Source organism: Candida albicans, chromosome 2, assembly GCF_000182965.3.
Source record: "Candida albicans SC5314 chromosome 2, complete sequence".
Classification (NCBI taxonomy): domain Eukaryota; kingdom Fungi; phylum Ascomycota; class Pichiomycetes; order Serinales; family Debaryomycetaceae; genus Candida; species Candida albicans.
Genome location: NC_032090.1, coordinates 108,610 through 131,011, shown reverse-complemented (window position 1 = coordinate 131,011; position 22,402 = coordinate 108,610). Strand labels below are relative to the sequence as shown.

Here is a 22,402-nt window from a genome sequence, read left to right as displayed (position 1 = left end):
ACATTTATTTTCTACTGTCTATTTGTCAATAATTTTATACAAGAAAGCTCATAATCAATTATCGTTTCTCTCCTCTACCAGAACATAAAGGCAACAAGTATAATAATAGCAGTTATCACTTCGGGTAACAATGCAAGAAAAGTATAATACTGATATTTACCAAAATAGATAATGTAAGGACTTGGGTTTTCCCAGGTGCTCCAATGGAAACCACTGAGTATTGAAAAAACACATCTAACAATCAAAACTACCAAACCAACAATTAGTAAATAAACAACGGTATTCAATTGAGATCCACTCAAACCAATGGTAACCAAAAATAAAATCATTAATAAAATTTCAATTAAAAATAAAATTGATCCTACTTTAATTAATGAAGTACCCATTGAAGAACCTTGATTGTTAACACTGATGTTGGTGCCCACAATATTCACAACTATAGCTGCAATCAAGATGATTGTTAATACTCTAAATGGCCAATAGTTGATTTCGTCATTATCATCATTATAGTTGTCACTGTCATTATCGGATTTTTTGTATGCATTGGAACTATTGTTATTTTTAGCCTTTTGGTGTTTTGATCTAAAGAATTCAGGCAAATCATCTTGATACTTGAAATTATGGGTGACCAAAGATGTGATACTTCTAGCTATAAAACCCAAACCAATTGAATCAAATATGAATGTAGGAATAAATAAACTAACATTAAAAGTTTTTTGATGAATAAACACCAAACCAAGAATACCACCGACTATTTTTAATACGAGGAAAATTGTGAAAAAGATAAAGAATGGTAAGATTTGACGTAACCCTTTTCTTTCTTTTTTTTTAATTGATGTAATTACCAAGAAAGCAACAAGCAAAATTGCAAACAAAAATACCTGTACGTATGAAACAATTTCCCAATGAGTATAGTTTGATAATTCCATTATGACTTGAAAGTTTAAGATTTTCCAATTAAATGGTGCTTTACTGAATCAACATCTTTTGAGGTCTATGTGGTATCTATTTATACTCCAACAATTCCAAGAAGTCATGGTATTCTTTATGCATTTTTGAACTCTTTTTCACAAGGCTTTGCTTTGGTTAGAAGCGATGACTCCAATGTTATCAGAAATTAATAAAGGAAAGAAGTATTTGATGAAGTTTTTTTTGATTTTAAGCGATGAAGCCGCCGTGCGTCAACACTTTCATGCGATCGAGGCGCTGTGCATAAACATAAACTTTATCTCTTAGGAATAAAGAATCATAATCGGCGCTAACTTTATCTCAAACCAGATTAATGAATGATGGATTCGGTCCGACAACAATAACCTTTTAAAACTTTTAACTTTACATCAGGAATAAATAGTTTGAGCCGTACATACTTTGCCTCGTTTCAAATTGGTTCAACAGAATGTATTAAATGTTCAACGGCTGGTAAATCCCTAGAAGTTGCAGATTCCACTGACAAGCTCTTTTCCTGGATGCTATTTTTGATAGCAGTGTAGTTGATGTTGATACTTGGAAAAATAAAAATACCCAAAAAATTGTATGCATACCACACATAGTAAGAACTGATCCAAGATCAGAAAGGCTAAACGTGGAACAAAATCAAAAGTATACCTTTTATCTTAATTGATTCAAGAACGAATCACACATCAACAAATATATTTCGTACTTTCTGCAAAATACCTATATGAAATTTCAATTTTTTGACACGTTTGGCATCATTTATTCGATTTTTGGGGGTTGATAATTTTAGGGTGGCACAGCCCGTTCTTGATTGAGAAAAACTAAAATTATTATTTCCGTGGAGTAGAAACTCAAAATATGATGATAGTTTTGAAAACTAACTCTGACTTTGCATGATTGATAGAACAAACAAGTCATAGCTCAAAACACTTATTACGCTATATATACTGAATGGCTTCAATATTCATTTTTGTAGATTCGCCACAAGATTTGAATATTCAATTTTTCTCATTGAACAGTTGGTAGCAATTAATTGTTTGTACTCTGAGACACGACTTGCTTTGCAAATGGAAAAATCATTCTTCTCCTGGGTGATTATTATTATTTCCAAAGTCACGCGGAAAAAAATAATAAAGAACGATTAACAGCAACATAAACGATAACACTTGCTCTTACTCTTTTAATTTTTTTTTTCAACTGTCCCCCTTGCTCTATAAACACCCCCTACCCCTTCTTTCCTTTATTAAATTTTAACACCTTTACTACATACTTTCTACAAGAGCTGAATAATACAACAAACCTTCAAATACTATACGACAATGACGATTCCACTTATTGGTAGACTCAGTTTACTGGATTGGCCATTGATTATTATCTCCTTCACTTTGGCATGGGTCGAGTTTATTATTTCATTGATAACAACTCTTTTGCCAAGTAAATTCATCGATTTTTGTACATTTGTCACCAAACAAGTGTACAAGTTCACACCAAATCCAATCACCCTAATTATCAAACAGAAAAAGATTGATATAAACGATGAAGAGAACATTAAATATCTGTATATAAAATCCGATATTCCCAAGTTCACCAAGAAGAGTTACGATTTGACTATTGAATTATTGAATTCGGAAAATATTGAACAGATGGTCAGTTTATTTGGATACGAAATAGAGAGCAGAATAGTCAGAACTCAGGACGATTATCTTTTGACCATCCATAGAATAAAAGGTAAGAATAGACCATCTAACGGGAAAGTTATATATTTACATCACGGTTTATTGATGTGCAGTGAAATATGGGTTACTATGATTGACAAGTATCAGAACTTACCATTTATATTGTATGATTTGGGTTATGATGTTTGGTTGGGCAATAATCGTGGTAATAAGTACAGCCAAAAACACTTGTTTTACAATTTGAATTCCACCAAATATTGGGATTTTTCAATTGATGAATTTGCTTTATTTGATATCCCCGACACTATTGATTACATTTTACAAACCACCAAGAAATCCAAATTGACTTATATCGGGTTCAGTCAAGGCAGTGCCCAAGCCTTTGCTAGTGTATCCGTTAATTCCGATTTGACGGACAAAATCGATCAGTTGATTGCCATATCCCCAGCAACAACACCGCACGGTTTGTATTCAAAATTCTTAGATATTTTGTTGAAATCGTCGCCCAATGTGATTTACTTGTTGTTCAGTCGAAGAGTGTTGATGCCATCATGTATTTTTTGGGAGAGAATAATGTACCCACCATTGTTTGATAATATGATTGACATAGCCAACTATTTATTATTTAATTGGCGAGCCACAAATATTACCAAATTACAGAAATTAAGTAGCTATGCACACTTGTATTCTACAACAAGTGTCAAATGTGTTGTTCATTGGTTTCAGGTTATGTCTTCAAAAAATTTCCAAATGTACCATGATTCAAATTCGAATTTGTCGGGATTAAAGCCAATAAGTTACCCTTTGAAAAACATTCAAGTCCCTATACGTTTAATTTACGGAACAACAGATTCATTGGTGGACATAGACGTCATGAAATCACAATTGCCTAAGCTGACAACGAAAGCTTATCCTGTTGAGAATCACGAACATTTGGATAATTTATGGGGTAATGATGTTTACGAAGTAGTCTTCAAAAAAGTATTGAGATTTTTAGGGGAAGACACTGATAAAGTATATGCAAGGTTGTTCCGTCAAAGTGAGGACACTAAGTTTATTGAAGATATAATTCAGACCGATGAGTCATTTACAGTTGATGACGGAGAAACGTTGAACAACAGCAGCGGTAATGTCAATCAATCGTACCTCAAATCAGCTGGCAATGCTAGATCGGCAAGCAACAGTGGTAATATTCAAGTTGAGTCAGATATAGTAATAGATTATGAACGACAACAATCAATAGGAGGCACCAGTATATTTTTATAGAGAATGGTAATATATGTATGTAAGTAGTATGATATCGAGAGAGACAAAAAGCGATTGCAAATGAGGTCGTGAAAAAAAGACAGAAAGTCGTGCATGCATGTCCTTTATTTAACGTTGTTGCAGAAATCGCAACAACTGGCAAACAAACAAAACAAATAAAGGGCAAAAAAAAAACTTGAAAAAAAAAAAAGGAAAAGGAAAAGGAAAATCCCACGACATAATAAAACTAATTTACTTGTATCACATTTACAAACTATTTGATTCCAGATTATTCTGTTTCCACCACAACTATTTTTGTTTCCAAGACAATAATCATGTCCAACAGTAGAGGAGAATCGCCTCCCATACTTGTATGTGAGTTAAGTTTTTTCTACTAAAGTGCAGTTTAATTAAGAATAAGAAAGACAATCAATTAAAGCTATTCGTCACCAAATGTTTGACAGGTTAGATTTGTTACAGTTTACCAGTTATTGCAATAATTTTTGGTTAAACAAGTTTTGAGTTTTGTCTTTCATTGAAGATTCTTTTTACGTATAACATTACTAACATAATATATCTATTAGAACATGACTACAATCAATCTTGATTTTCATCCAACAGAACTTGTTAAACGAATTACCAAACGAATCCCACGTTCATTACCGTATTATAATAATAGCGACCTGGAAGCTGATTCAGATGATCCCATTGTCGCTGAATTAATGAAACTACGCCCTCATAGCTCAAGATTTATAATATCAAATGTATTATATAATGAAGAAATTGTACAATATTCAGCCAAATTACAAGAATTGTTATATTTGTTATTGGAAGAAAAAGAGTTGGACGATAATATTCGCATTAATCTTGAAAATTCATTGTCTGAGCTAACTTCGTCCTTACCTGCTCTGAAACCAGACGATTATAGATACAACAACGTCTCAGAACCACAAACTAAAAAACCCAAATTACAACAAAACTTGCCTACACCACACCCTTCTCAACTGACTTTTCCTAACAACTATCTCTCGAAAATATTAATAGATAACTTTGATTCTTTACTAAAGTTCTCAACAAGTTATTTTAACCTATCGCTTGCATCCCATATTACAAAATACGTGGTTGAATTGATTTATCTGTTGAATTATTGGGAGGTTGTCCATTTAGTTTATTTGAACTCGAATATTATTAATTTTTTGCAGTTGTTAGATTTTGAAATTGTCAACGGGTCTTTTGGTCCTATTGTAAGGCCACCAGAAAATTACCTCAGCGATATTATGTTACAAGGGTTGCAATATCCATACCCTTACCCTTTCTATAATTATTCATATCATTCGTTCAACAGTACTGTTGAAGAGCAAAAATTCAAAAAAATAAGCATTACACCGTATGTGGATATCACTTTAAAGAATGTTGAAGAACCAGTGCAGAAAAAGAAACGGGGCCGTGGTCGTAAAGCCAAGAATGCCTTACCAAACAGAGAGGACAATGATCCAGCAACGCATATTGTTAAAACCCAACATCCAGATGTTTCCAAACAAGGTATTGAAAAAGATGATGCATTAACAGCAGAAGTTAGTGGAACTGTTAGTGAAGTGTCAGATAACGAGATGGAGAAACAGCCACAACCAAAGACATCAGTGAAAAGTTCTGTTCTGCCATTAGCATCAGCAATGACCCTTAATGCGACTAACACCGAAACCATGCCAGTTGCTCTGGATGCGAGGAAGATGTCAAGTGTTAGTGTAGTGTCATCAACTGCAATGCTACCTATTAATACAATATCGAGCACCTACACAAACCAACCTTCATATTATGCAACTCAGTCTGGACAGTTCTTTCCAAAATTTGGAGAGTTTGCCTCTGATAAGCATGGAACGCATCTCCCTGTACCACGAAATGATACGTCTGCAGATAGAACTGGAAGTTTAAGTGCTTCTCCAATACCTGCTCCTAATAATCCAGCAACTCATTCGTATCCCTACTATCCATATTCACAATCCTCTTATCATTATCGACACCAAAGCAATGATCAAACCAATATACTGTCATTGCAAAATCCGAAATCAAACACTATATCAACTATGCAGTCGCCAAATGAGATTTTTGTTTCAGGACAACAAGCTGAGTCATCTTATGGGAATCCATCCCAGGAGGGTTCAGAAAAACAAAGCGGTCTTGAGGACCATTCAAACACAAACACTTTTCATGGTTTGAGTCCGATTACAAATTATCAATCAGGAGCGGGTAATATATTACCTTCAATAGATCGTTTGACTAACAAATCATCATCACAATCTGGATTCAGTGATGTTGGTCATTACCCGAAAACGTCATCATTCAGTAAGCCTCTGAGTGTTGGAGCTTTTGGGGCAGGACATAATTTGTCAGCGGGGGAACGAGATAAATATCCTTACCAAGGTATACACCATTCAAAGGATTCTACGTCACCACAGCAACTTGAGAATACTAGCGAAAATGTGGTTAAACATGAACCACAATCTATTATAAGTGATTCTGCTCAATTCAAAAACCCAATGGAAGGCTCTAGCAGCAATCTTGTGGATTCTTCTGATGCACAAAATCATTTATCTGTTGACGATAAGAGCAAAAAGCCCAAAACAGGAGTTATACATCAATGTCATTTAACAGATCCAAACACTTTACAAGAGTGTTTAAAAATCTTTTATGGTAAAAACGAACTTTTGCGCCATCAAGAATTTGTTCATGCAACAAAGAAGAAAATCTACAAATGTATATACTGTGCAAGAATTGGAGCCAAAGTACAGAGCTATCCTCGTCATGATTCTTTGGCAAGACATATACGAAGAAAACATGGTATTACTGGAAAGGAAAACAAAATGGCAGTCAACTATGCCAAAGAGAATGTTGAGATAATTGATCCTGATCAGTTAATAACTAAACAGCATGATTTTCAAGAGCCAGTGGTTTCTGAATCCCAGGTGGTGTTTTTACCGCCAAAAGAGGTAGTGCCACAACAACAAAAGAGTCAATACCAACAGGAACCGCCCCAGTTTGATCAAAAACTACCACCATTACCACCTCAGCAACAATACCCAGATCCAATTAGATTTGAGAAACCTGCAGGAATCCCCCAATTCATGTCAAAGTTTGGAGAAAGTGGTACCCAGTTGCCCTCTCTACAACTGTATTCAATAGGTGTTTCTCAACGACATCCAAGTACAACCTATCCTTCAAGGTATACCACACAACCACCACAGCCACAAGATGTGCATAAATATAATGATACATTACCAACTGTATCACCCTCTGTTGGGCCAGGGCCAGGGCCAGTACCAGTGAGGCAACCTCTGTCGGTCGAAGGCAACAACAATAACAATAGTTCATATTACAACGTGACAAACCATTCACAAAGTCCCTCCAACATATTAGAGCAACCGAAAAAAAATCAATAATGTAAGTAGTAATTAAAATTTACAAATCATACCTGAAGATTTTGCTGTTTTTTTTTGGAGGAAGATCACCGATTTGATCGATTGGTAATTTTGGTGTAATAATGTAGACGATATTTTTTTTTTGCTCTTCCTCCTTTTTAAAATGTGTGTCTGGTTGCAAAACTTGGTTCTCAGACACACGCACATATCTCGAGGGCTAACTGCGAAAAAAGAAAGAAAAAAACACAATAAGTAGTGTATTATTGCAAAATGTGATGAACTTTAACAACTGAAATATCAAATCCAGACAAAAACTACGAGAATTGAACTAAACTTGGCTTTAAATACACTACCTATAAGTAACTACTGTGTAGAGTTTTTAATAGTTTTATATTTGCTATAACAACTTACCATTAATATAAAACCTAATCACATATGACTCAAACTTGAGTAGTTATATTTTAACATAGGATTATTTGAATAATTTCTACTTGAATGCTAACATATTGATTCCATGAGTGGGTTTCTATTCTCGTCAAATAATTTGGGTCGTGTATAATTGTAAGATAAAAATTGGAACCACTGGTTGTACAAAAATGTGACTAGTTTGCAGACAGACAAAAACAAAACAAATTGGCGTTGACTGTTCAATTGTTCTTCGTAGTTTTTTTTTGTTTGTTTCACAAAATGGAGATTTCAATTTTTTTCTCTCATTTTTTTTTGAGTGAAGAAGAAATTTAGGAGGGAGGAATTGTTTAAAGAAGAAAAAAAAAATTGCCAAAAATCAAAATTAGAACCCAAACCAAAATCCTGAATTCATAATATTTCAAAGAAAAGTTATCATCTTAAACCAACAAGCCCTAACACTAAGTGACCTACATTAAAAGATGGAATCCACATTAAGTGTATCTGATGAAAAGCTTACCAACTCATCAACTGCATTGAATAACTGTGGTGATAATAAAGAACTGTCTCAGGTTCTTACTACGGCAAACACCACAACAGATAATCAACAAGTACAACCAAAACTGCAACATCAACAATCTGCATCAACAGAGCCATTATCGAAAGAAAGAACCAATATTCTGCTAGAAAATGACCTTATTCTAGTGGATCCAAATCAACAACTGAAGAATACAGTCTCTGATTCAGTACAGGATACGACGGGTGTTCCTTCAGACCATGGCAAACAACAGACTATTGGCGACCAAATTAAAATTCTTATATCTTCGAACCCATTAAATATTGAGGAATATTCTAGTCATTTGAACCGATTGGCTACTATTCTATACGAGGAGAATTTCACTTCTGATTTCTTAGTTACTTTGCATTATAAAATACTTCAACTAATGGACGAATTGCCGAAATTTGTTGATTTGCAAAACCCCTTGAAGTCACAACTATATACAATTATAGACAAGAACTTTGATATATTAATCAAGTTGGCCACGAACTATAAAGTAATGGAGGTTTCAACTGCTTCAATTAGGTTTTTGACTACGGTATTTATGAATTTGAATTATTGGGAGGTCTACAACTTGTTGAACAAGAAACCAGTTTTATATCATTTTTTGAATTTGATTGAATTTGATTTGAATGATTGCTACACTCGATTTATCAATGATTACCAACGATTCACCTACGATAAGATAACTCAGCCAACAGTTAAATCTAGGAGCAGATCCAAAGTCACCAAGAAAAGAAAAGTGAAGGGCGACTCTGATTTTGCGGGATCAAACACTGCTACCGCCACGACAAGTGTGACGACGCCTGATGCTAATACATCTCATGAAGGCAAGCAACATCGTTCCGAAGCATTTTTCTCCCTAAACCCGGATACATCCGACCATGATAAATATGTTGCTGACGTGATATCTGGTGCAAATGTACAAAAAAGAAAGTTTAGACCAGATGTCAAATTGGAGCACCATAGGATAATCAAGAAACCACAACCAGCTGCCGACAAATTGTCCACTAAATCATCAAATTATGATCCTGATGTGATCCATGAGTGCCAGTTGCCATCTGCAGAAGAGCCCCATAAATTATGTTTGAGAAGATTTTCAAGAAAATACGAGTTGATTAGACACCAAGAAACAGTTCATTCAAAGAAGAAAAAATTGTTCAAATGCTTTGTTTGTGTGAAACAGAATCCTGGTGTTGGACCCAGAATTTTCACTCGTCACGATACATTGGCTAAACACATTAGGGTAAATCACAAAATATCTGGTAAAGAGGCTAAAGCAGAAGTTGCATATTCCAAAAAACATGCTGAAGTGGTTGAAGAAGGAGATATCACTGTTCATGTAGGTAGAAGGAAAACAAAAGTCGATTTTGAATTACGAGCCCATATGGAGAAACGGAAATCAAGTGGTGATGACACAAATTATATGGAAACTAGTGACCTAGAGTCTGGAGAGGAAGAAGTAACTTTCAATAAGTAGTATATGAAATAAAGCGAAATACATACAACTTAATTGTGTTTCTTACTTAATTCTGTATATTAATGTTACAATGCTATAGCAAGAGAAATGTACAAAAAAATTTCCCAGCTTTTCTTTCTTTATATTTCTCTAGCACTAATTTCATATTCTTGTTGATCGATTATTGCTTGTTTTATCTCTGGATCATCTATCTCATTCAATATAGCTTGCGGCACTTTTGCCAATCTAGTAATTGGCTTCCTTATATTTTTATTTGTCATGACAATGTCGTACACCAATTTCCCATTATTGTTGTTAAATTTCAGATACTTTATCTGGGTTGGTTGTGTTGATTGTGGATATAAAGTCAAATTCGTGTAAGTATCTTTATAGCCTTTATACATATTATTAGTTCTGAGTTCATATAATTTCTTATTGTATTCAGATGTTTGTTTGGCAATTTGATACATCCAAGTAGGATCTCCTTGATAATTGACAATTGGAGTCGCAGTTAACGGAGTCGCATGACCAGTACTGACTATGCCAGAATCACCTAAAACATTGGACAATTTAGTCTTGTACAATTGATCAGGATCTGCCAATTCACCAGGTATATCACCATTGTCAATTGCCCGTTGTTCCCAGAAATCATCAATCACCTTTTTGCCATTCTCAATCATTCTCGAACCAAATTCTCTAAATATGGATCTTGCTGTTACTAAATTGACAGCTCTTCCTTTATATGAGTTTGGGATGATCCCTCGTTGGATAAGATCCATTTTCTCATCATTATCGGCTACTTTTTTAAACAAGGTACGGTGAGTTTTAAATAACAAATACGAATCACGGAATCCAACCAATCTGGCAGGCTCAGTAGATATCATGTATAATCTATCACCTTTGCCTAACAATTTAAATGTTTTCATTCGAAATTTTCTGTCCCCTTGAAGATAACCCAATTCATCAATCTTTTCTTTCCCCTTTGGATCTTCTTGTGGAATGACAACTTCATCATTTTCTATTATTAAGGGGTTTCCCTCATCATCAAATACATCATCCCCATAAAGTTGTACTTTGGGTTTCTTCTTTCTACCTCTTTTTTTCTTCCCGTCCCCCTCAGTTTCTCCGTCATCGTCATCTTCTTCATCAGCTTCTTCTTCTTCTTCGTCGTCGTCGTCATCTTCTTCTTCATTTTCATTTGCTGCTTGACCTTCATCATCTTCACTTTTAACTTTCTTTCTAATTTTTGTGGTATTGTTATCTTCATCTTCAACAACGGTTGTGATTTTCCGTTTTCTACCTCTTTTGCGTGCTGGGGCGATTTCAGAATCTTCTTCGGCGAGTTGTTCATCATCATCATCATTATCATCATCCTGCTCCTCTTCCTGTGGCTCTACCCCTTGTTCATCTTTATACTCATTATCTCTCTCGTGTTTTGGTTCTTCTATTAACTGTTCCTCCTTTTCTACTTGATTTTTGATTCTTGGCATTGTTGATCGAAATATTGTTGTGTATATTTATATATGTGGTTGTGTTTTGGTTTCCAGTTTTTTTTTTTCTCTCTCACTAAGTTCTTTTATTCTCTCAATTCTCGCTCTGAAAAATTTCAAATACAAGCTATATGCAGTCATTAAAATTTATACCAATAAGTGTTAAATGTTTCAATAAAAATATATATATTATATACAAGAGCTGTGATGAATTAATACTGTCCTCCCCCTCCTTTTTAATTTGCAGAATCCTTTTTTTCATTTTCTGGTTGTTCATTTTTGAAGGCAGGTTTACCATCAAGATACTTATCAAAGGCATCATTTGTTTCTGGGAAGGGACGTTTACCCAATAATCTAATCATATCTTCACGAGTGATAAATTCCTTCTTCAACAATTCTTGGGCCACTAGTTCAACTTCTTTTGATTTTTCAGTCAACAATTGTTTACATTTTTGATAACAATCACTAACAATTCTCTGTACTTCACTGTCAATTATTCTACTGGTCTCGTCACTGAACGGTTTGGTCAAATCATCTTGAGAGCGTGTATCATAATAATTCACCATACCAACTGTTTTAGACATACCAAATCTCAAAACCATAGATTGTGCAATCCCAGTCACTTTTTTGAAATCGTCATGGGCACCACTTGTAACTGAAGCAAAATGTAATTCTTCTGAGACTCTTCCACCAAGAGTCATGATCATTCTATCGTATAATTGTAAAGTTGACATCAAGTACTGATCAGGTGGCAAATATTGTGCATACCCTAACGCACCTTGACCTCTAGGGATAATCGAGACTTTCAATAATGGATGAGCGTATTTCAAGTACCACCCACAAATGGCATGTCCAGCTTCATGATAAGCAACAATCTTCTGTTCTTCGGGATTCAATAATTTCGATTTCTTTTCAACACCTCCAATAACCCTCTCGATAGCTAATTCAAAATGCCTCAAAGTGACAAATTCAGCATTATATCTGGCTGCAATTAATGCTGCCTCATTACAAACATTGGCAATATCTGCTCCAGAAAATCCAGGAGTTAAAGCAGCTAATCTGCCTGATAAATCGGGATCAATATCTTTTTGTAAGGTGATTTTTTGCAAATGCACATCAAAAATCTCTTTTCTTCCCAATAATTCGGGATTGTCAATATGAACATGTCTATCAAATCTACCTGGTCTCATCAATGCCCTATCCAAAATATCAGGTCTATTCGTACCAGCTAAGACAACGACGTGGTCACTAGTATCAAACCCGTCCATTTCTACCAACAATTGATTCAATGTTGTTTCACGTTCATCATTGGCACCGGTAGCATTCCCCTTGGAACGTTGTTTACCAATAGCATCAATTTCATCAACAAACACAATTGAAGGGGCATTTTCTCGTGCAGTTTTAAACAAATCACGAACTCTAGATGCACCAACACCAACAAACATTTCAACAAATTCTGAACCGGAAACAGAATAAAACGGAACCCCTGCTTCACCAGCAGTTGCCTTGGCAAGTAACGTTTTACCAGTACCTGGGGGACCAGATAAAATAGCTCCACGGGGAATTTTAGCACCCAATTTTTCATATTTTTCTGGATTTTGCAAGAATTTAACAAATTCCATAACTTCTTGTTTAGCTTCTGCCATACCTGCAACATCTTTGAATTTAATTTTAACATCAGTTTCTTGATTAAATTTTTTTGCAGTTGATTTTCCGAAGCCCATAGGTCCCATTCCACCCATTGACGAGGCAGCCTTCTTTGTCATCCAATAAATGGCGCCTAAAAATAACAATGTTGGCAAAAAGTTGATCAAAAATCTAGCCATGTTTCCCTTAGTGGTGTAGTGTATAGGCACACGCAATTGTGGTGGAATGTCGTATTTGTCTTGAGCTTCACGCAAGTTACGTTCAAAAGATTCAACCGATCCAATAGTGAAATATAATCTCTTTTGTTGATTATGTTGCAGAGCTCCGTTCTCGTTAAGTTCAACTTCAACAACCGAATTGTTAATAACAGTTACTTTCTTAACAAGATTTTTAGTCAAATAATCAGTCACAAAACTTTGGAAGTTAATTTCAGTATCGTCATTAGACGACCCCATCCCTAATATTAAGGAAGTGGCCAATGAAAACACAAGTGTATAGATGAAAATGTTTTTCGGAGTCAATTCAATCAGAATATCAACAATTTTCTTTTTGTCCTTGGTATCTTCATTGGATTTATTTTTAGAACTGTCTTTATCATCTTGCTTGGGATTGGCTTTGTTGAAGAACATTCCAAAGGGATCTTGACGTGCCTTGGGGGTAATTTTTTCAATGTTTTCTCTCACTTGTTTCAAATTAATGAGAAGATTGTATTCTGGAGGACAAAGGGGGAATGATTTCCTTCCATCAACAGCAAAATCAACTGATTCAAGGGTTTGAAAAATTTCGATCCAAAGCTTAACAGCTTGTGGGTTTAAACCCAAGTCATTGGCAATTTTATTGTAATCTGGTTCTTCTGTGTTATCTAACTTATTATAGGTTTCAAACAATTTTTGAACTTCAGGCTTATTAAATTCCAATTCATCTAAATATAGATGTTGATTCAGTAATTCATAGTAGATACGAACCGTTTGTAAGATCTCGTCGGTTGTCAATTCTGCCAATTCCTTGTGATCTTTAGCAAACGTTTCTTTTATATCTTTGATAATAATATCAACCAAGTCAGGATAAAGGGTGTTGACTCCTTTAATTTCTTCGAACTCCTTACATTTTTCGTCAAATTCTTTCAACATAAATTTGTAGACAACAGCTTCACGTTCAAGGTATGCTATWTKRATGGACTTGAAGAAAGTTTAATCACTGGATTAGAAACTGTGGGTTCAAAGGGAAGACTGAAATTCTTATATTTTCGTTTTATTTTAGCCAAGTCTTCGTGCCAATTTTCAGGTGTTCTATTCTTGAATAGTTGGGAAGATGCATGTAAATTTCTCAACAATACCGAGTTGATTCTAGGTAAATTCCGTCTGAGTAGAGCCAGAGCAGACCTCCCACTACTTCTCGTGAGTATTGAAATCATTTAATATTATAATAAAAAGAATATCAGGTTAGTTGAGCAAGAAATGATCAGTATATTCCGATTTGAAGTTTTTTTTTCTTCCTTGTTAGACTGGTTTCGCTATTGTTAATATTGTGGGTTTTGGCTTTACCAAACCAATTTTTTTTTTGCCTTCAGTCGGGATCTGGTTCTTTTGTAGAATGCACGACCTGTTCTAAACAAGCTGGTTTTCAATTATAGTTGAACAGTAAAGACTACATAAAAATAACAGTGAAAGATCGTTTTACAGGAAGGTATATGTTTGAGGTAGATAGTATAGTATTTGAGAAATTCTCTGGTTGAGTTTTCAAACAGATAGATATTTGTAAATTGAAAGAATCGTTTATGAGTTTGGTATCTGAAATTTGTATATATTTCGCATTAATCTATCACTAAAATTGGATAAACCCGGAGAGCTTTCTTTTTTATAGGACCAGAAATAATCAGACACTTCAATAAATTTGCAACCATTAATTAATCCACCACAACTAGAAAGTTCTAGATATCAAAAACTTATCACACACACACAGAGAAAATGCAAGTTACAAAAACTAGTACCACTTATATTAACTAGTTACAGAATAACGTGCCATCACTGGCCTGTGATCACTAAACCTATGTCCTTCATCAAACAAATTATCTAACACGGTGTAAGAAAGTGCATTGGTTCCAGAATTATCGTTGGTATCCATTGGAGACCAAATAAAATCTATACTGTAGCTGGTACCATTGCCAAATCCTGAAAAAGTTTTGAGATTGGTGTCATATTTCTTTTCAGCAACATGTGATGCATCTACCATATAGTGAGAAAAAGTTGCATATGCCTTATCAGTGTCAAGGGAATTGAAATCTCCACACAAGAATGTAGGGAAATAATTGGGTATCGATTTAATATATTGAATAATTAGTTTGGCACTGTATTCTCTTGACTTAACAGACCTATGGTCTAAATGAGTATTGACAAAATTAACAACTTTCCCAGTTTTGACATGGCTAAAAGTACCCATTGTGACTATTCTTTTCTTACTTGCTCCTGGATACTTCGAAGGCTTATCAGGGGTGAAGCTCAACCATTTATAAGTTCCATTTAATAGGTTCCATTCTGCTGTATTGTATAGTATGGGAGAATATTCACCTTTTTTATGACCATTGTCTCTACCAACACCAAAAAATGTCCACCGTCTATCGTCTTCTGAATTTTTCTTATTTAATCCTTTCAATATATCTTTTAACTGTGCATGTGTAACCTCTTGTAGTCCTATCAAAATTGGATCAACTCCGGATTGCGATTTAATTGCATCAACCACACCATGTTTTCTTATTTTCCATGGTAATTCATCACGACCTCTTCCTCGCCTAGAGGCAGCATAACGAACATTATTGCTATAGATTGTTATGTCCAAGGCACTTGTCGTTCTAGAATCAGCAAGAACTAGAAGGGTCCAGTGGAGAATTATGAAAACTACTCGGCTAAGCATTAACAACAGCAAGTGATTTGTTATTCAAATTATTTGATAAAAAAAGGTAAAAAAAACTAAATCATCATGTTAGATAGGGGAAGGGTTTTCATTTTATAGATAAAAAAAGTGTTTTGTAAAAATGATTTATACTTGGGCAATGTACTCATCGCATGGTGTATTTCCTTTTTGTGTTTGTTGAAGCCATATCAAACTAAAAAAAAAGGAGAAACCACTATCACCATGGAAATGTGTAAAAAGTCAACATAATTAGTGTTGGAAATATGGAAACACCAATGATAACCATTCTATAGGTAATACACAATCAGCATTATTGTAAGAAGAGAGGCTGAGTGTATGTGAAAGGTGGAATTTAGATGTGTAAATGAATATGGCTTTGGTGAATAGGTGGAATTGGAGAAAATCCTTATCATGTACAACATAGTAATTATTCAAAGCCACTATTTATCCAACAGCAAAATCATTTATTTAGTTTTTGCTTGTGGTAACATTTGATGGTATATCATGGTGTCAAGGTTGAAGGTAGCTAGCTTATTATCATCATCTGGAGATGTTTTTTTACATTTAATTTAGTTAGTTGTTGAGAATTCCGAATCTCGAAAAAGGCCAGATAAACGAGAATTAAAAAAATAAATACGTCTTAATACGTGGAAGTATCACCAACACAAGTTTAGTTTTCATATGAAAAAAAGAACAACTATAAATTGTGTGGCTAAAGGTTTTAAGCCACTGTGGGGTTAATCAGGGTACATTTGCATTATATTTAGATGAGTAAACCAGAGTGTTCTTACTACTAACAGAAAAGTATTCAAACCAGCATGATAAGCTCATACTAGTTTTGTGCCACCACATAATATATGTTCTGTAAAATTGGTCAAAATTTATTCAAATCTCCACTTTAAGAATCTATTAATTAAGTCAGTCATCAAGTAATACAACTTTATTGAACAGGTCACATCTATAATGATAAGTTTTTGCTGTAAGACAAGCTTGCCTATTGATCCTCTTCTGGTTATGGTTTAAGTAGAGCTTCAAAGATTTTAGTACCCACTTGTAGTAGATGGGGTTTTTAGAGTATTAGTAATCTACATTCACTTTTAGGCAAGTACTACTATTAATCACCAGTGCTAGGTGACGAAAAAATCAATGATATGTGTTTTATACGGTAATATAGGATAACAATTATCCTTAGATTCCACAAAAACAGACACCCACTAAGTCTGTCTTTTCTAGGAATATCAGAATCAGCTAATAGCGACTCCCAAAATTGAACAACGCCTATATAGGGCCACTTCACTGGGTCAAATACACAGCCCCATATTAATGCAAAAATAGGGTGATCAGCATAAGCGCATCCTCCAAATAATCACCATATATTAGGAACCACACTAACGAGAAGCAATTATTCACGAGATTTTGAGGTTGCATGAACTAGCCCAACTTCAACTAACTATTGCAGATCTTCCACATAAATTCTGGGCTCTGTTTTATTTAACGGGAAAGTTAGAGCAAAGAAAAAGAGCAAGATCATACAATATAGGCTTAATTAGAGAGATAAAAGTGATCTGCAAAATCACAACAACAAGTTAGAAGAATTGAATATTAAGAAGAACTCACGAAATAATTCTATGACAGTAGTTGACGGGTGTCAATACTTTTTGATGGGCCAAGAATCTATTAGTTATCCAAAATTTTCTTGGAATGATTACATAATCGGGATACATTCGCTTCAACTTTCCCATTCTGTACCCCATACAAAGAAACTATTTTTAGGGGATTCCAATTGGACTCTAGAATCCACACGAGACCTTCAAACAGTGAAGAATTGAAGAGAGATAGAATTAAACCAACGACTGAAGAAATATAGTTTAGTACAACTTACTCAACAAGTATCCCAATTAGTACTTCTGAATTGGTTGGAATTTATTTTGTTCTACCTAGATCTGTGTCACTTAGTTTAGATAGTTTTGAAGTGGCTGTATCTATAAATTGTATTCAAAAACATCATCAATTTTCAGCATAGCTTTATTGTTAAATTTTGCAACACCTTGGTATCCATAGCCTATGCGCTTTTGCGTAATTCGTAACCACTACAGTGAAAATTACCGAGTTCCGTCAAAAATCAACTATCTATCCAGATAATCTTGAGAAGCTCTCTTGAATTGAAACCATTGCGCCATTGACCTCTTGATTTGTTAAGTTCTCACGAAGGAACGTCAGGCAAAATGAATTTAACGATTTCGTTTGTTATTTTTAGAAATGATGAAAACCTGGTCTACCAGAAGTTCCAAGAATATTTACAATCAAATCATATTTACTTGCGGTTACATAACTGAAAACAAAACAGCTCGGGAAAAGATGCCAACGTTACATATTTAACGAATGGCATCAATCAGTCTCATCTACTAAACATGCAATCACTTCTAATCAAATAAGTCTGTAATCGCTTTTTAAACCGAACACGAGTGTTGGTTCGTATACTCGGTAAAAATTGAATAAAACCAAAGCCAAACAGAAACATTTGGTTTCTGTTTTCATGTCAACAACAAAAATAATTCCAACATGCATCAGTGCATTCGATTACTTTGCCTCCATAAAAGTTATATCCAGTTTATTGGTAAAAGATAAAGTTCCTCTTGTCGAGAGAAGGGTCTTGCTTGTAGACTGTAAAATGGTATCAGTTAGTTGCTGTTTTGTACGAATAAAAAAAAAATACGGCAATTGATTACGACAAGAAAAAAACACCACGGCTGAGAGGTCACTACAATTGAAAAATTTCCAGATTATATGTTGACCACAAACATACTAATGTAAATCAATCAGAGCACTTATTACAATACAGAATTTCTTGATCATTCAAGAAGTACATGTACGAAACTAACAAATGAAAATATCTTGCAATTTTTAAAGTCAAGGAATTTTTTTCCATAATAATAATAAGAAGATGCAGTTTATGTTTGCATCTAAAAATATCCCATGATCAATTACAATGGGACCACAACATTCTGTTACTATGCTAATATTGAAAGTACAAATACAAGGGTACAATTAATTTCTTGTCAAAAACAAACTAGGCGTAGCAGAATAGATACATTGCTTATTACCAAACTGAAAAATTTAGGAGGAAGAATAGGTTGTGAAAAATATAAAAGGAAGGGCACTTTCTGCCAAATATTTCTGAATTGTCCTTATATCTCAACTCTACACTCTTGTTCCACTTAAATTATATCAATCTAACTTACCATTCATCATGAAGTATTTGTCCATTTTCTTACTTGCTACTTTTGCTTTGGCTGGTGATGCACCAATCTCAACTGACTCCAAAGGCAGTCCATCATTAATTGCTAAATTTGAAAAGACATCAAAATCAAATATTGAAGGTACTATCAAATTCACACCCGCTAATAACGGTACCGTTTCAGTTAGTGTTGATTTGAAAGGATTGCCCTCTGATATTGGTCCATTCCCATATCACGTTCATGAAAAACCAGTGCCAGCATCTAAGAATTGTTCTGCTACCGAAAACCATTTCAATCCTTACAATGGAACCGTTAGAGCTGCAACTCCTGCTGCTCATGAAGTTGGTGATTTGGCTGGAAAACATGGAAATATTATGGGCGAGTCCTACAAAACTGAATATGACGACTCCTACATTTCATTAAACGAAAAAAGCAGATCTTACATTGGCGGTTTATCAATTGTAATTCACGCCAACAATGGTACCAGATTGAACTGTGCTAATATCACTTTGCTTGACGAGGGACACGGCAATGCTAACACAACTATGTCAAACTCATCTTCATCATCATCTCAAAGTGCAGTCAACACTTCTTCTAGTATGGCTTCTACTGCTCCTCAAGGTAATGGCGCTGAGAGAGCAGTAGTAAATGGTCTCTTGGCAGCAGGTGTAGTTGGTGTCATTGCTGCCTTGATTTAAAAAAGAAAAATAAAATAGATGAGCCATTTTACTTATTGTGTTTGATAAACAGGTACAAGATTACTCTGTGGCTACTTTATGTAGAGATATATAATTAAAATGGCACAACCGATACTTGTTTCTTCATCAGCTTTTGCTGTTAGCATAATGCTGCCAAACAGTAGCACATTACTCGAGCTCAAATTTGAACTACTGAATACAATAAGCAAGTTTAGTAAATGAATCCAGAGGCTCATGTATGTGCAAATCAAATACGAGATTTAAAAAAGGCTTGATTTGGTATACAATGTATAAGAAAGTAGAACAAAAAAAGCTATTTATCAACCAAAAACAACTAATCCCAAATAGAGATCCAAATAACCACAATACACCAGAAGTTTGTCCAATATTTTATCTCTTATCCCACAGCAATTTTGAATGCCGATTCTCGCAAAATGTGAAAAAAAGACATCAATTCAAAAAAAAAAAACACAAAAAACAGATTCATTATCTACATCTTACAATCAACACTTTCATTATCCTATACAGACATGAAAAAGCATGCGAGAAGCAAACGTGAGGTATTCTATTTTCAAATATCATTATATTACCCAAGTAAACCAAATTCTTGTTGTATCTAGTGTAGGCATCTATCAATTGACACTGTCTTTGTGTGCGGAATTTTGTCATCTGTCATTTTAAAAGCACCTCTTCCGCCTTACCAATTTAATCAATTCAATCTACACTAGTATTGTTTTTTTCTTGGCAAAAAACCAGATTTTTTTTTCTCTCTCCCAATTGGAGACCCGTTCAGGGGCATGGGGCACAGATTTCACGTACCTTAATAAAAAAGTATCTTCTTTGTATTCATGAGCAAATTTATGTTTACCAAAAACTATCAATGAGTCAATTAGCTATTACTCTAACCGTTAACATAACCGATAGATACAATCACTATATAATAAGATGAATATCTCTTACAACTAGTCTGGGTTGTTAAAATTTTCGTACAACAATTTTACTGCCTTATAGTTGAAAAAGTTTTAGTCCCCCGCACATTATGGATAACAAACAAAGCACATGGTTTATTTTCACGTATTAAATCTTTCCCCGAATCTAAAATTCTTCTGTACAATTTTTTCAAAGCCTTATTCATCATTCGTACAATTAATGTGATTAGGAAAATCAAAACGATTGGCGATGGAAATCAAATACCAGCATTCTAACATTAGACGCAAAACAAGACTAATACAATCAGCTAAATTCAAAACACGACCAAACACAACTAAGCCATTGAAGTCAGATATCTTTCAGTGTTCATCTATATATCGCTAATTATGAAAACTAAAATTTACACAACCTATTCTATTGAAAAGAACTCACAAATGAATTTCATCCAATTATAAAGATGCGATTGTGGGAAAGGAATGTATCCAATCAAGAGAGTTTATTTACACAATAACCTCCTAAACGCAACTGCACTTACGAATGTCAGCATAAACCAAATAACATTACTCAAAGTTAAATTTTAGACTATAATCGATTTAAAGTACAGGAGTATTTCTTTCCCAACTCAGTAGTTTTGGTCGATTGATTTATTTATTTTTATAGTCTGGTGTTACGCAAAACGATAATCCGAGTTTCAATTGTGCATTTTAATCTCTCCCACAAATCAATTGACATGCCAAGGAATAACAAAAAATAAAATATACACCAATAACAATTTTAGCAAGGATTATTTATTTTACACTAAATACTTACTAACAAATACAAACGACCAAGACACTAAGGTTTGCAAATTATAAGGAAATTACTAATGTTTTGTGCTAAAACTTTATACTGTAAAACGGAGCTAAAGGATATATAAAGGGATAAGATTCTCCCCCCGTCTGAAAATTTATTCATCTATGCCTTATTTCCTTCCTTTTTATTCATAAAACATTAGATTTTTAATCACACACACTATTACTATGAAATACTTGTCTATTATTTCAATTGTTGCTCTTGCATTAGCAGGTGATTCACCAATTTCAACTGACTCCAAAGGCAAGGCACCATTAGTTGCAAGATTTAAGAAAACATCTAAATCAGATATTGAAGGTACAATTAAATTTGAGCCAGCAAACAATGGTACTGTTTTGGTCAGTGTTGATTTAACTGGATTGCCTTCAGGTGTTGGCCCATATCCATACCATGTTCACGAAAAGCCAGTTCCAGAATCCAAAAACTGTACTGCTACAGGTATGCACTTTAATCCGTTCAATGGTTCCACTACTGCCAAAACACCAGCTGCTTTAGAATTGGGTGATTTGTCTGGAAGACACGGTAATATTACCAGTGAATCATTTGAAGTTGAATATGACGACTCTTACATTTCATTGAACAAAGACAGTAAAGCTTACATTGGTGGGTTGTCTATTGTTGTTCATTCCAACAATAACACTAGATTGAACTGTGCTAATATCACCACTCTTGACGAAGGTGACGATACTGCAAGTGCTGCTACTTGGTCAAACTCTTCTTCTTCTTCTTCGTCATCATCGAAGAACTCAACAAATGGATCTTCTGGTTCATCAACTAGTGCTTCTCAAGGTAGCGGTGCTGGTAGAGCTGAAATAAGTGGTTTCTTGGCTGCTGGTATTGCCGGTGTTGTTGCTGCTTTAATTTAGATAGAGAATAACTAGAACAATCAAATGTATACACTATTTAATTAAACGTTGTTATT

General features: G+C 34.5%; 9 protein-coding genes across 9 annotated transcripts; 5 read left to right on the top strand and 4 right to left on the bottom strand. All coding sequences in view use genetic code 12, as the record gives it.

Annotated features, from left to right (window-relative positions):
- Nucleotides 1-74: 74 nt before the first annotated feature.
- On the bottom strand, nucleotides 75-929 carry CAALFM_C200750WA (uncharacterized protein; the record flags this gene model as incomplete). The annotated part of the gene is made up of 1 exon (XM_714405.1): nucleotides 75-929. The coding sequence occupies one exon, from the start codon at nucleotides 927-929 to the stop codon at nucleotides 75-77; it is 855 nt and encodes a 284-aa protein (XP_719498.1).
- A 1,344-nt stretch (nucleotides 930-2,273) lies between these two features.
- Nucleotides 2,274-3,896, top strand: CAALFM_C200740CA (uncharacterized protein; the record flags this gene model as incomplete). Its single annotated transcript, XM_714406.2, has 1 exon — nucleotides 2,274-3,896. One exon carries the CDS (start codon nucleotides 2,274-2,276, stop codon nucleotides 3,894-3,896), a length of 1,623 nt encoding a protein of 540 aa, XP_719499.1.
- Nucleotides 3,897-4,210: 314 nt separating this feature from the next.
- On the top strand, nucleotides 4,211-7,312 carry CAALFM_C200730CA (uncharacterized protein; the record flags this gene model as incomplete). Its single annotated transcript, XM_019475196.1, has 2 exons — nucleotides 4,211-4,246; nucleotides 4,460-7,312. The coding sequence occupies 2 exons, from the start codon at nucleotides 4,211-4,213 to the stop codon at nucleotides 7,310-7,312; spliced, it is 2,889 nt and encodes a 962-aa protein (XP_019330741.1).
- Nucleotides 7,313-8,178: 866 nt separating this feature from the next.
- Nucleotides 8,179-9,735, top strand: FGR15 (Fgr15p; the record flags this gene model as incomplete). Its single annotated transcript, XM_714410.2, has 1 exon — nucleotides 8,179-9,735. The coding sequence occupies one exon, from the start codon at nucleotides 8,179-8,181 to the stop codon at nucleotides 9,733-9,735; it is 1,557 nt and encodes a 518-aa protein (XP_719503.2).
- A 119-nt stretch (nucleotides 9,736-9,854) lies between these two features.
- NPL6 (Npl6p) lies at nucleotides 9,855-11,204 on the bottom strand (the record flags this gene model as incomplete). Its single annotated transcript, XM_714411.2, has 1 exon — nucleotides 9,855-11,204. The coding sequence occupies one exon, from the start codon at nucleotides 11,202-11,204 to the stop codon at nucleotides 9,855-9,857; it is 1,350 nt and encodes a 449-aa protein (XP_719504.2).
- A 236-nt stretch (nucleotides 11,205-11,440) lies between these two features.
- Nucleotides 11,441-13,981, bottom strand: CAALFM_C200700WA (m-AAA protease subunit; the record flags this gene model as incomplete). The annotated part of the gene is made up of 1 exon (XM_714412.2): nucleotides 11,441-13,981. The coding sequence occupies one exon, from the start codon at nucleotides 13,979-13,981 to the stop codon at nucleotides 11,441-11,443; it is 2,541 nt and encodes an 846-aa protein (XP_719505.1).
- Nucleotides 13,982-14,849: 868 nt separating this feature from the next.
- CAALFM_C200690WA (uncharacterized protein) lies at nucleotides 14,850-15,761 on the bottom strand (the record flags this gene model as incomplete). Its single annotated transcript, XM_714413.2, has 1 exon — nucleotides 14,850-15,761. The coding sequence occupies one exon, from the start codon at nucleotides 15,759-15,761 to the stop codon at nucleotides 14,850-14,852; it is 912 nt and encodes a 303-aa protein (XP_719506.1).
- A 3,250-nt stretch (nucleotides 15,762-19,011) lies between these two features.
- Nucleotides 19,012-19,698, top strand: SOD5 (Sod5p; the record flags this gene model as incomplete). Its single annotated transcript, XM_714414.1, has 1 exon — nucleotides 19,012-19,698. One exon carries the CDS (start codon nucleotides 19,012-19,014, stop codon nucleotides 19,696-19,698), a length of 687 nt encoding a protein of 228 aa, XP_719507.1.
- A 1,949-nt stretch (nucleotides 19,699-21,647) lies between these two features.
- Nucleotides 21,648-22,346, top strand: SOD4 (Sod4p; the record flags this gene model as incomplete). The annotated part of the gene is made up of 1 exon (XM_714416.1): nucleotides 21,648-22,346. One exon carries the CDS (start codon nucleotides 21,648-21,650, stop codon nucleotides 22,344-22,346), a length of 699 nt encoding a protein of 232 aa, XP_719509.1.
- Nucleotides 22,347-22,402: the final 56 nt, after the last annotated feature.